At 39.3% G+C, this 12847-nt stretch overlaps 1 protein-coding gene across 2 annotated transcripts in view; it reads left to right on the forward strand.

The window, feature by feature from the left end:
- The window catches only part of INPP5F (inositol polyphosphate-5-phosphatase F), a 91230-nt gene that overhangs the window by 34201 nt on the left and 44182 nt on the right, over positions 1 to 12847 (forward strand). For both annotated transcript variants that reach the window (XM_019459614.2, XM_019459613.2), the window contains exon 3: positions 5579 to 5715. In XM_019459614.2, the coding sequence (XP_019315159.1) occupies positions 5579 to 5715 (137 nt within the window). The remainder of the gene's footprint in view (positions 1 to 5578; positions 5716 to 12847) is intronic.

The following is a 12847-nucleotide window of genomic DNA, read 5'->3' on the forward strand; positions in this document are numbered from 1 at the left end:
GTCATGATCATGAGTTCAAGCCCTGTGTCGAGCTCTGTGCTGACAGCTCAGAGCCTGGAGCCTGCTTCAGATTCTGTGTCTCCCTCTCTCTCTCTGCCCCTCCCCCCGCTCATGCTCTGTCTGTCTCTCTCAAAAATAAACATTCAAAAAAAAATTTTTTTTTTAAATAAAAAATCAGTAAAAGGACTAGTGCCAAGCATAGTAACCAATTGTTCTCCTGAAGTGGGGTTTGGATTTGATATAAAGAATATCTGTGGAAGGGGGAATAATGATCAAAAGGAAGTTTAGTTTTATCTGTTAACATTTACATTTTTTTTAATGTTTTGAAGGAGAGAGAGAGAGAGAGCAGGGGAGGGGCAGAGAGAGAAGGAGACACAGAATCCAAAGCAGTCTCCAGGCTTTGTGCTTGAACTCAGGAACTGTGAGATCATGACCTGAGCCTAAGTCGGACACTTAACTGACTGAGCCACCCAGGCGCCCCAACATTTACATTTTTAAGCAAATGAATGTGTTTATATATTCTTCATAAAATTAACATTAACAAAAAAGGATTGCTGGCCACTCATCGTTGGATCACATGCTTATCATTATGTTGGTAGGATGGATACCATGTCGAGAAACATGTAGATGGAATACTTCCCAGAGGTGAGGTCATGAGTGTCTGTAAAAACATTTTCTGAAATTGGATAAAAAAAAATTTTTGATAAAAATCTTTATTCCACAATTGTTTTTACCCTTTTAAGTGAGTCAATTATTGTATAGAGCAAACAACTGAATCTTTTCCAGTACTATTGTTTTAGCTTGCCCTACTGGTCATCCTTTTCAAGATAATTATTTCCTAATCCATTTTCTTATCTTGCTGGGGAAGTCAGAGTTCCTTGTCTGTCTCTTCCTGGAGGAGCCAGGGTTACAAAACTGACTATTTCTCCCATTGTAATATGTTAAAAAAAGGTGAAAGAGTATCTTTACGCCGAAGTTACCTTTGACTTGGTTGCACTGCACGTCCACATCTCAATGTGGCAGCTTTCATTGAGCCACGCTTTTTTTTCCTGGTGGATGATGATATAAATTAATATCATTGGTGCTTTTAAAAATTTAATTGTAGAATTTTGCCTGATGCATACTGGGACTGCCAAACACTAGTGACTGGATGCTTCTACATTTTTCTTGAACTGTAAAACATATTTTTGGATCATTTAACCCTGTTCCTAACATGTTCATTCTTGCCAGACTTTCAGGCTCACAGGGTTGTTATGTGCGGTGTCACCTAAAGCAAAATAATTATAGAAATGGAGTTTATTATTTTCCATGAGGTTTTTGTTTGTTTTGTTTTCTAGAGTCAGTGATTTTGTCTGGAGATAGCTCTGTGTCCAATTCAAAATTTTCATTTTCTTTCCATTGTGATAATTTTAATTGTTTTTTTTTTTTTTTTTCCAACACTAGTGAAAACTGGTAGCTGTTTGGAGTGATGTTGATGTAATTCAAGAATTAATGGGCTGTCCTAGTTTTACCTTTGTCTTGGGCAGAAAATACACTTTTTGGTTTTTTATTCTCTGCTTTGCTAGGTAAGACTCCTAACAAGTTCTTTTCTCTTTTTTAGAAGGAACTTTAAAAAGAAATTGAGGAGCTGCCTGGGTGGCTCAGTCAGTTAAGCATCCTACTCTTGATTTTGTCTCAGGTGATCATCTCATGTCTCATGATTTTGAGCCCTGCACTGGGCTCTGTGCTGACAGCATGGAGCCTCCTTGGGATTTTCTCTCTCCCTCTCTGTCTCTGTCCCTCCCCTGCTCACTCTCTCTCCCTCTCCCTCTCAAAATATTAAAAAAGTTTTTTTAAATAAGAAAGTAAAAAAAAAAAATTGAGATGTAATCCACATGCCGTAAAATTCACCCCTTTGAAAATGTACAATTCAGTGGTTTTTAATACATTCTCAGAGTTGTACAATCATCACCGCTAATTCCAAAATATTTTCATCATCCCAATTTCCTTAGATTATAACTAGTAGAAATCTATTCCCCTATTAATTTTACTTTCCATGTTTTCTTTTAATTAGTTTTTTTAGGCTTATTTATTTCTTTTGAGAGAGAGACAGCATGAGCAGGGGAGGGGTAAAGAGAGGGAGAGAGAGAATCCCAAGTGGGCTCAGCATGGAACCCGATGCAGGGCTTGATCTCAAGAACCGTGAGATCATGACCTGACTGGAAATCAAGAGTCTGACACCTAATCTACTGAGCCACTCAGGCACCCCTCATGTTTTCTTTTTGATGCAGTTTGTAGATTGGTTGGAAGTTAGCTATAAAAAAGCCTTTTTTAAATCCATGGTTCGCACACTTCCAGCTGCTAAATTATTTCAAAGCCGATTCCAGATGCCCTGTTTATCCACCAATGCTTCAGTATGTGTTTCAGCACCGTTTAATGACCTACACGCTCTCCCCCGCTTTATCATCATGTACCAGGTGTTCATATCCTACGGGTCTGTGTCTGTCTGCTCTGTTCTCTTCCAGTGTTCATTTGGCCATTCCTATACCACTACCCCATCGTTTTATTTACCTGCTTTATAGTACGTTTTGCTATCTGGTAAACGTTAGCTCTTAGTAACAGTAACATGAATCATAAAGATTATTTAATCCTCGTAGCTATTCTCTGTAGCAGGCAGTTTTATCCCACTGTACAAATAAGAAAACCAGGAAGTCAGCTAAGTATTGTGCTGCTAGGTACCCGATAAATAAGTGGTGAGCTAAAATTCAAGTCTGAGTTCTGACCTCAAAGTCCAGCCCACTACAGATTTTCTCTGTTGTTTGATCGCTTACATTATACTTTTTCAGATTTAATCTTCATTATAATTCCCCAAACATATTGAACTTCAGTCCATAATATATATATTTTTAAAGAACACCTTTTTTCATATTTTTTTTTCTGTAGAACTAGCTAACTAAACTCTAAAAGTATGCATATTTTATTTTAAAATGTGTTTGGGTTTGGAAGTTGTATTTCAGTATTGGCAGGATCAGTATTTTTATGAAAGAAAAAAATGATGCGTTTTGGTTTCCCAAGTGAGTTTATGCATGGAGCAAAACCTCTGTTCGAAGGTTAATATTTTTATATGTTGGCACTATGCCATAAGGTGGTTTATTGGAAAGATATTTATTACATTTGATTATGCATATTGTGTTTTTCATTGCTGTTATTAAAACCATAATTTGCAGTGTTAATATGAAATGTATCCAAAGTCAACTCCAGCTAGAAGGCATAAGCTAGGGAAAGGACTTCCTAGTGTTGGCTGCCTGGTCAACTGCCAGCACGCTAACAGAAATTATTCCTGTGAGGTTAGGAATCCTATAGTAAGGATTTTGTTTTATTCAACAAAATACTGTATTGACATTCAACAGTATATTGTTTGTTGCTAACTCCTACCTTTCTGAAGAACAAGTGTTACGTGCTTTATTTATTATGTGTTAGGTTTATTATATGATAGGTGCTTGATAACTTTGATCCATGCCTAAAATACTCCGTAGCCCGTGGTAGGTCCCTGCTTAATGTTTAATGATAATGAATAATGAAATGGCCTGTAAAAGCCTTGAAACTTTGGAGTAAATTTCCATCCTACTTTATAAAGAATTATGAAACTCTTCCAAACTCTTGCATCTATGAGATGCCTTAAGCACATTTTCAAAGCACAGTCCCTAGAATGTGAGTTGATTGATATTTGGGGGAAATTGAAATACTATATATCTCTTTTTTTTTTTTAATTTTTTTTTTTTAACGTTTTATTTATTTTTGAGACCGAGAGAGACAGAGCATGAACGGGGGAGGGGCAGAGAGAGAGGGAGACACAGAATCGGAAGCAGGCTCCAGGCTCTGAGCCATCAGCCCAGAGCCCGACGCGGGGTTCGAACTCACGGACCGCGAGATCGTAACCTGAGCTGAAGTCGGCCGCTTAACCGACTGAGCCCCCCAGGCGCCCCAAAATACTATATATCTCTTTTAAGAACATTTTTTATATGGTGAATATATATCCATCATGTTGCTTTTCCACAAGAAATTACTGAAACACTATTTTGATTATTTTTATTTTTGGTGCTAATTAGGGAGTACTTTTTTTAAGGGTGTCTGTAACCTCATGAACTGAAAAATAGCATTTGCATGCCGTCTTTTCTAGACCATTTCTCACTTAATTAAAAATCTTTAAAAAAAATAAAAATCTTGTGAGAAATAAAAAATTTGGATTGGAAAGATCATTGTTGGGCCCTTGGGTGTTTTCTTTCCTTCTTTCTTGTACTTAAAGATTTCTTTAGTTTGTTTTACCATCTCCCTCCCCTCTCACCCCACCCGTTAGTCTCAGTATATTATTTGCTTGGTCCTAGTGTGCGCATAAAGTGGTTTTGGAATCGCTAACTCACGCCCTTCCAACAAATTCACTAACCAGAGTACAGTATTATATGTAGTTCTTTTTGTCTTTATCCTTAAAAAATAATGTTTTCCAGAGTTATTTAGGTGAGTTTTTTCTAACCATGTGGTTACATTTTCCATTTGTATTAGAGTTAAGTTGCTGTTTGCATTTAGTTTTTAGTCTTGCCCCCACTCCCCATTCTGGTTGAAAGCAACTATTTCCTTATTTTTGAGGAGGTGTGAAATATCACCGTAGTCCTAAGAGTCAGAACTATACAAAAGGGTATACTCAGAGAACTGTCATTTCCCCTGATCCCTTTCATCTCCCCCATTTCCCCCCTTTGGCATCATATTTCTGCCTACTACTCTCTGTAGGTAACCAGTCTCATTAATTTCTAATTTCTCTTTTATTTTTGTGTGTAACTCAGCAGTGTGTGTGTTTTTTCTCATATCTTCCATAAAAGGTGGCACACTCTAGATACTCTTTTGTACTTTGATTTGATAATAAATCATCTATGACTTCATTATATCCTTGTTCTATAAGTATCTCCAGTTTATCCATGTAATATATCCAGGAATCGTTTCTTGTCAGTTCCTAGAACATGCCTAATGTCTTTTCTACAGCTTCATAGTATTCCACTGAGAGGATGTGTCCCAGTTTATTCAACCACTGTCCTATGTCTGGACAGCTAAATTGTTTCTAGTATTTTGCAATTACAAACCGCTGCAATGAATAGACTTGAGTTTACCTCCTTTTGGGCTGGCTGCATATCTTTGGGTGAACTCACAAGAGTGGGATTGCTAGGTTTAAGGTAGGTGCATATGTTTTATTGTTAGGTATCACTAAATTTCCCTCCAGAAAAGTTTTGCCTGTTTGTATTCCCACCAGCACTGTATGATGGTGCCTGTGTCCCCCAGCCTTGCCAGTGAATGTGCTGTCATACCTTTTATTTTCCCCAATCCGATAGGTAAACGTGGCATCACTACATTTTAATTTACATCTCTCTAATTATGAGTGAGGCGGAACATCTTTTCCCATATTCAGGGCCATTTTTATATCTTTGTCGTGTGCTTTACTTTGAAGGGTTATATTTAATGTATATTGTGTTGTTAGATTATTCGTCTTCAGCTTGCTAGGATAGTAGCATTTTACAGATACCAGACGTTAGTGTGACTTTTTCTCTTTCAGATCTTCCATGGTGGCTTATTTTAATTCGGCAGAAAGCGTTGGTGGGCAAACTTCCAGGAGACCATGAGGTCTGTAAAGTTACCAAAATTGCCGTGCTGTCGCTTTCTGAAATGGAGCCTCAGGATCTTGAGTTAGAGGTAAGGTGGAAGTCTCAGGAAATTTTATGGAAGCTTGATGTAAATAGGATTTGGTTTAATAGTCCAAAATCGTAATTTTAGAACTGGATAATATTTTTAAAAGTAACTTAATCCTGTGGTTTTCAAACTTCGCTTCAGTAGTGGAAACTTTCAAAATCTGTGAAATCCAGTGTATAAAATGCATAAAGGCAGAGGTGGTGATACAGGGGAGGGGATCCTTGGGACCCTGCCCACCTGGCCTCTACTGGAAAGCCATTTTCTGCTTCCAGGGAACCCAGAACTCTGCACAGTACAGTTTAAAAACTCCTGATTTGGGAGAGAGTGGAGTTAGTCAAGAAGGTGATGAGATTTAATTTGTTCTATATCCTTTTTTATCTGTATTTCTTGAAATTTTTTTAAACATATATTTGTTTTTGTAATTAAAAAAAAATTTTTTTTTTTCTTAAAGAAAGAAACCACTGATCTAGTGCAATCTTCTAATTTTTCAAAAGGAAACCAAGCCTACAATAGAGGGACTTAAGGCCAAAATAATGAGATTTCCCAGGGCCAGTATTTTTTTTTTTTTTTTTTTCACCAACTGTACCACCAGTAGGTAGAAGTAGCCCACGAAAGCGTTTGTATCATGTTTGCAGTTGGTGCAGGGATGTGGCCTCTAGGGATGTCCTCACTCTGCCCTGGTCCTGGGGTGTCCTCATCACTATGTGATATGTAAGGCCCTGAAGGTTGAGTGGCTTATCCTATCTGATGCCTCAATGCACCCTATAAGGTGAGCACTGTTGGATCCATGCTATACAGATGAAGGAAGGAGACTGGGCAAGAGTTAAGCCACAGCTGGCACATCATGGGGACTGGGCCTGGACTCAGGCCATCTTGTCCTGTATCACTCTGCTGAGCTGCCTCTGTAGTACCTAAACAGCAGGTAACAGGTACCAGAGCACCCACTATCCCACAGTTCAATACATGTTTTTCTGGGCTGGTCTCCTGGGGAGGAAATTTGGGGACAGGGTTAAATTGTTTAGAAAAATAAGTAAAAATACAGTTATTTTTATGTTTCAGATTGTACTGGAAGTTTGACAATCTAATTTTTAGAAACCAGCATTAAATTGAATTTAAGAGGACCCTGATATTTTATTTATTATGGGAATCAAAAAAGATTAGAGTATTTCTTACTCCCCTTTATTGTTCCAGTGCTAGAACATTAATCATTATTGCTGATCTAGAGACAAATAACTTAGGTAGCAGTTAAGCCTATTAAAAGCAGGTCTTGGCAGTTTTTGTTTGCATTTTATCGTAGGAAAGGGCAGCCAGACTAGCAAAAACTCAGTTAGTTTACTAAACCAATAAATGTGTCATCAGTGTCTTTGGATGGCTTTGCTGACAAATTGGAAGATCAGCATGACTTTTCTGTCACCAACCTTTGCCTTGAGGGGGAGCACTGGCGTTCTGGTTTAAGCACTAAGCTAGGGACCCTGGTAGTTAGATTTAGAGTAGGAGACAGCTTGTCTGGCACTTTATCCACCTGTCAGTCATTGGTCTGCACATTTGCACTCCCCACTCTGGGAAATGTACGGTCACTCCTCATCCAGAGAAGCCTGGGACCCTTGTTGGATTTTTCAGGGAAGTTTTCTGACACCCTTTTGCTCCCTAATCTGTAATATTCTTGATATTCGTAGCTGGCTATTGTAAAAATGGTGGGGGGGGGGCGGCAAGCAAATGACGTTTTATGTGGAATTTTTAAACACAGAAATGTGAATATTATGAAAACTTTGAGATTTTCATTCTTCACATTTTCCCTTTTTTCTCTCTTGATATTCTCAAGTGAAACAGATTATCTTTAAATAAAATGAAAATGAGATTTACCCCCAACATAAGAGAGTTGAATGTTTTTACAGCACTATTGGGCCGTATTAACTATAGCACTTATGGGCATTAAGGGTGTGGTCCATGTTAAGAGCTGAAAATATGTAATGATCCCTGTTAATTGGGGGTAAACATGACACAGGGAAAATATTTCCAGATCTTATTTTCATGAGTAGTTTGGCACACCTTTCTCTGAGGAGATTATCATTTTAGAAATTTGCACTTAAGCCTTTCCCCCTTTTTTAGGAGAGCTTTTCAACAGTGAAAAACAGGAGGCAAGGGCAAAGAACAGCTATTTTGGAAATCATGAATTGCTTGCTTATTTTCCAACACGTTAATTTAAATCTTTGGGATCTTTATTCCAATTGCCATATAAATCCATTTAAAGGGAGCTTTTAGAAGCTTAGCAATCATTGTTATTTGTTTTGATTTCATAGTAAATTGTATGTAATGAGAAGAAGGGAAAAAAGCCCACTACTTAGAAATAATCATTGTCCATATTTTAGTGAGTCTTAATGGTTATTTCCATTTCCCCAAGCTTTTGAAGGAACAACATTACTTTGAAATTTTTAGACTAGTTTTCGGTTTTTTGCATTTTTACATATTTTTTTCCTACTTAACTCCGTTATTTTTCATAAACATACATATTTTTAAAACCAATTCTTATGTTTCTTTCTACCTCTTTCTAATTTGGATGTCTGTGTATTGCTTTCAGTGCCCTCGTCCTTCCCAGCAGGGCCCTCGGACTCTTTCGTGCGGTCACTTCTCAGACTTGCTGGGGCCTCGTCTGTGTTCTGTAATTAGAGCAGAAGCAGTCTTATTCCAGACTCTGGAATTTAATAGATTTTCTAGTTTTCTGCCTTGGTTGCCTTTTCACCTCAAGTATTAGGCTTGTTTGCCAATTAAAAAAAAAAAATTCACGTACTATACAGTTCACCCATTTACAGCATATAATTCAGTGGCTTTCAATATATTCAGAATTTTGTGACCATTACCACAATCGACGTTAGAACATATTCATTATGTATGTTCTCCATGAAGAAACCCTGTGCTCATTAGCAGTCACTCCTCATTTTTCTCCAAACCCCAGCTCCCTCAGTCCTAGACAACCACTGATCTACTGTCTAAATTTGCCTATTCTGAACATTTCTTTTAAATAGAATCATATGATATTTGGCCTTTTGTTTTTGTTTTTTAATATTATTTTTAAAATACTTCTTAATGTTTATTTATTTATTTTGAGGAAGTGGGGAGGGACATAAAGAGCGAGAGAGAGAATTCCAGGCAGGCTCTTTGCTGTCAGCGCAGAGCCTGATGTAGGGCTCGATCTCACGAACTGTGAGATCATGACCTGAGCTGAAATCAAGAGTCCGACGCTTAACCAACTGAGCCACCCAGGAGCCCCTATGTGTGGCCTTTTGTGACTGGCTTCTTTTTACTTAGTGCAATGTTTTCAAGGTGCATAACCATTGTTTGTATATCTCAGTACTTAATTCCTTTTCATTCCACTGTGTGGATATATCACATTTATCCATTCACCAGTTGATGGATATTTGGGTTGCTTTCACCGTTTGGCTGTTAGGAATAGTTCTGTGAACATTTGTGCACAAGTTTTTGGTGGACACTTGTTTTCATTTCTCTTGGGCATGGCCTAGGACTGGAATTGCTGGGTCATACGGTAACTCTGTGTTCAACCTTTTGAGGAAGCACCAGACTGTTGTTCAGAGCAGTATGCCATTTTAAAACATCTATCCAAGAGCGTGAAGAATCTGTGGGGTTCAGTAGATAACATCGATGTTCTTGCTTTTGAAAAAACATCCTTTAAAGTTTTATAGCCTTCTGTCCCATGTCTGCATATCTTATTTGCTGTATCTCATTGCCTTAATAGATAACTGCAACATTTTCCATATTTGGTTTCCCTTTAGACATCTTTAAAATTTTAGCTCCAGATGGACACAGATACCAACTTTGAAAGTAAACTCATTCTTTTTCCTTTTCTTAAATAGCAGCATCAACATCAGCCCTTAATCTTGGTTGTGAGACGTAAGTTGCTAGAGTAAGACAAGAAGTGGTGGAGCACCCTGGGGCCTCTGGTGGTGGTTTTCTTTTTGAGATCGTGCGGATCAAAGCTGTGATGAGGGCCTAAGCACATACTGCGCACAACTGGCCGGGCCTCTGGAAAAGGGAAGGTGATCCCACTGTCAATGCTGAATGTTGTAATCCCAAGAGCTCTGTCTAAACAAAGCCTCTTAGGACTGGACAGGATCCCGAGAGGTTATTTTCTCTATCCTTGTTTTTCAGAAGGACTAAATTTAACCCTTTTAGGATCAAGGAATGCACAGTTGTGATGAGCACCAGGTGGTGATAATAAAAACTTATAAATGGTAGCCTGCATTTAAAAAAAAATAAATGTAACCCTTTAAAAAAAAATGTAGCCCTTTTAAAAACAATAGTGGTCTATACTTTTCTAACGGTAACTATGTGGAAGATTCTAAAATATTTATGGAATTGTTAAAGTAAATTTAAATCTCTATTTTTATTTTTTTAAGTTTATTTTGAGAGAGCAAGCGAGCACGAGCCAGGGAGGGGCAGAGAGAGAGAGAGGGAGAGAATCCCAAGCAGGCTCCGTGCTGTCAGTGTGGAGCCTGACGCAGGGCTCCATCCCACGAACCGTGAGACCATGATCTGAGCTGAAATCTGGAGTTGGATGCCTAACTGACTAAGACACCCAGGTGCCCCTAAATCTCTATTTAGAAAAATTGGTTTTAAGAGACAGAAATCGACCTCCAGGTAAGATGGTATCCTGCGTTTGTGCTTTGCTATACAGATCACAATCCTTATCTGAAAACTTTGGGGCCATATTTGTCTTAGAATTCAGGATTTTGAGAGTTTTCAAAAGGCTATTCCATGCATTCCATACATATCCAGTGAGTCTGGGGCATTACCCCATAATATAATACATTAATATTTCCTAAAGAATCATACGAATATTCATACTAGGATGACTTTCAATAGCCTTCTATCGGTTCAGGGCATATTTGGCAATTAAATGAGTTTGTAACAAACTTAAAAAAATTAACTTGCAGGTTTCATTGATTTTTTTTTTTTTTTAATTTTTTTTATTTTGGAGTTGTGGATAATGAAGTTAAGGGATTAACTAATCTATTCCAAGCCCAGGAAGGGGATAGGTTTTTTTTTGTTTGTTTTTTTTTTTAGAAAAAGGAAAACAAAGACATGGCCAGGCCTAGAGAGGAGAAGCATCTTCATGGACCATAAATGGACGTTAGGTCGAACTGAGGCTATAGGCCTCCTTGGTTCTGGGTCCAGAATCAGGCAGTGGGAGGTGGAGATTTGGCATCTGCACAGTAAAGGGAACTAAAAGGACTACAGGAGAGATGGGGGCCTGGAACCGTGCTCAGTGCTGGAGCCCAACTTGCTACCTTGTGAGAGGAGGCCTGTTAGGTCGTCTGCTCTATGGGGGATAATTATGTATAAAGAATTCTCCTGTTTAGCCAGTAGCCCCTGCCTTGAGAAATACTGATCTGGGCAAAAGGTATGGATCTGAATTAACATAATGGCAATCAGCATGAAGTAGCTGGGATCCATAGGAGAGACGCTAGGGAAGAATAATGGAAGATGGCCACCCAGGGGTCCATCTCTTGTGTAAGGGATCCAGTAGATAGTGTAGTCAATGACCTACGGCAACCAGAGGAAGAACAAGATTTGGGAAACAAACTTTGATCAGTTTTGGAAATGCTGGATTTGAGGGACTAGGGTGTCAGTAGCTGGGAGATGTTATATTTTTGGGTCATCAACTCAGCACAAGAGTGGCATTAGAAATGTGTAGTTAAACATAACAGTAGTTCAAATGAGAGAGGATGACATTTTCTAGAATTCGTGAAGAAGGGGAAGAGAGCTAAGGGCAGAATGTTGGGACATACCACCATCTTTAGGGACAGAAAGAGATGCCAACAAAGAAGACTAAGCAGGAGAAGTTAGAGGGGGGGGAAGAGCCCAGAGTCGTGGGAACCAGAGGAAGAGATCACAGGGGTGAGTGTTAGCGTCATGTTCTTAGAGATAAAGTTTGTCCTCTCCATACTTGGGGAGGCCCTTATTTTACTCTGCCTGAGCAGTCCCATTGGGCTTTTACTCTCTGACCCATGCCTATCAGACCACAGTCCTCACAATTCAAGTGACCATGACACCATTTTTACCCTGCTACCTCAGAGGAGATTCTAGGGTTAAGGAATGGATTAAAAGATACATGTTCTGGTAAATTCTAACAGTGTTAAAAGATGGTAGCAAAGGGGCTCTTAGAGGCTGGAACAGATAAGAGAGGAGGAAATGAAGGAAAGGTCCTGGTCCTAGAAGGGACACAGCAGGAAACTAGCCTTGCAGAGGAGAGGGTCTCCGCTCCTTCTGAGAGTGAGGAATGTGTGGGTGCAGACACGGTCTGACTTTAGAGTAGTTGGGTCTTACGCATCTGCTTTCTACTTTCCTGGGAGAAATTTTGCTGGCTTGAGTACTGCTAAGGAATAACTATGTCTGACAAATGCCTAATACCCTGTTTTGGAAATAAAAATCGTGATAGTCCCTAACTAGGTTTGGGCACGTTTTCAATTTTTTTGAGAGTGTTATTAATATGACTAGATAATTACTAACATTCTGTATAAAAATTGCTAACCAACAGTTGCTCAGTGTTGCAAGCGGAGGAGGCAGCAGGGGTCTAACGGGAGAGCCTCTTTTTAAGACTGGTTCTCTGCTACCCCAGTGATTCTGCACCAATGCAGGTGGGGGCGCTGGGGGTGAGGTATATTCTTGGAATAAGGGCAGTGACAGTTTTCCTGGGACTACTTCGATGCCTGCCCCGTGTATGAACCTGGAGTTTACCATTTATATTTTAGCATCAGCGCTCATTCAGTCACGTAACAAATATTGTGACCTCCTGTGCCGGGGACTGTGCGGCACTAGAGATACAGGAGGCAAAAAACCAAACACCTCTGCCATTATGAGCTTCCGTTACAGATAGTAAACGTCAGCATAATGATTATTATGCAGTATGTTGAGAAGTAATAAATGCTATGGGAAATAAAAGTCGGGCACAGGAAGGGCGGTGGGGGGGGTGCTCAGGAGTGGAGATTGTGGTGAGAGGTCTGGGGAGAAGGGTGTTGGGCAGAGAGGACAGCTAGAATGGAATCCCGAGGCGGAAGCATTCCTGACGTGTTGAGGAGCAAGAAGGCCAGTGTGGATGGAGTGGAGTAAACAAGGGGAG

The sequence above is a fragment of the Panthera pardus genome, unplaced genomic scaffold (genome assembly GCF_024362965.1).
Source record: "Panthera pardus isolate Hobbes unplaced genomic scaffold, ASM2436296v1 HiC_scaffold_22, whole genome shotgun sequence".
In the NCBI taxonomy this organism is placed as follows: domain Eukaryota; kingdom Metazoa; phylum Chordata; class Mammalia; order Carnivora; family Felidae; genus Panthera; species Panthera pardus.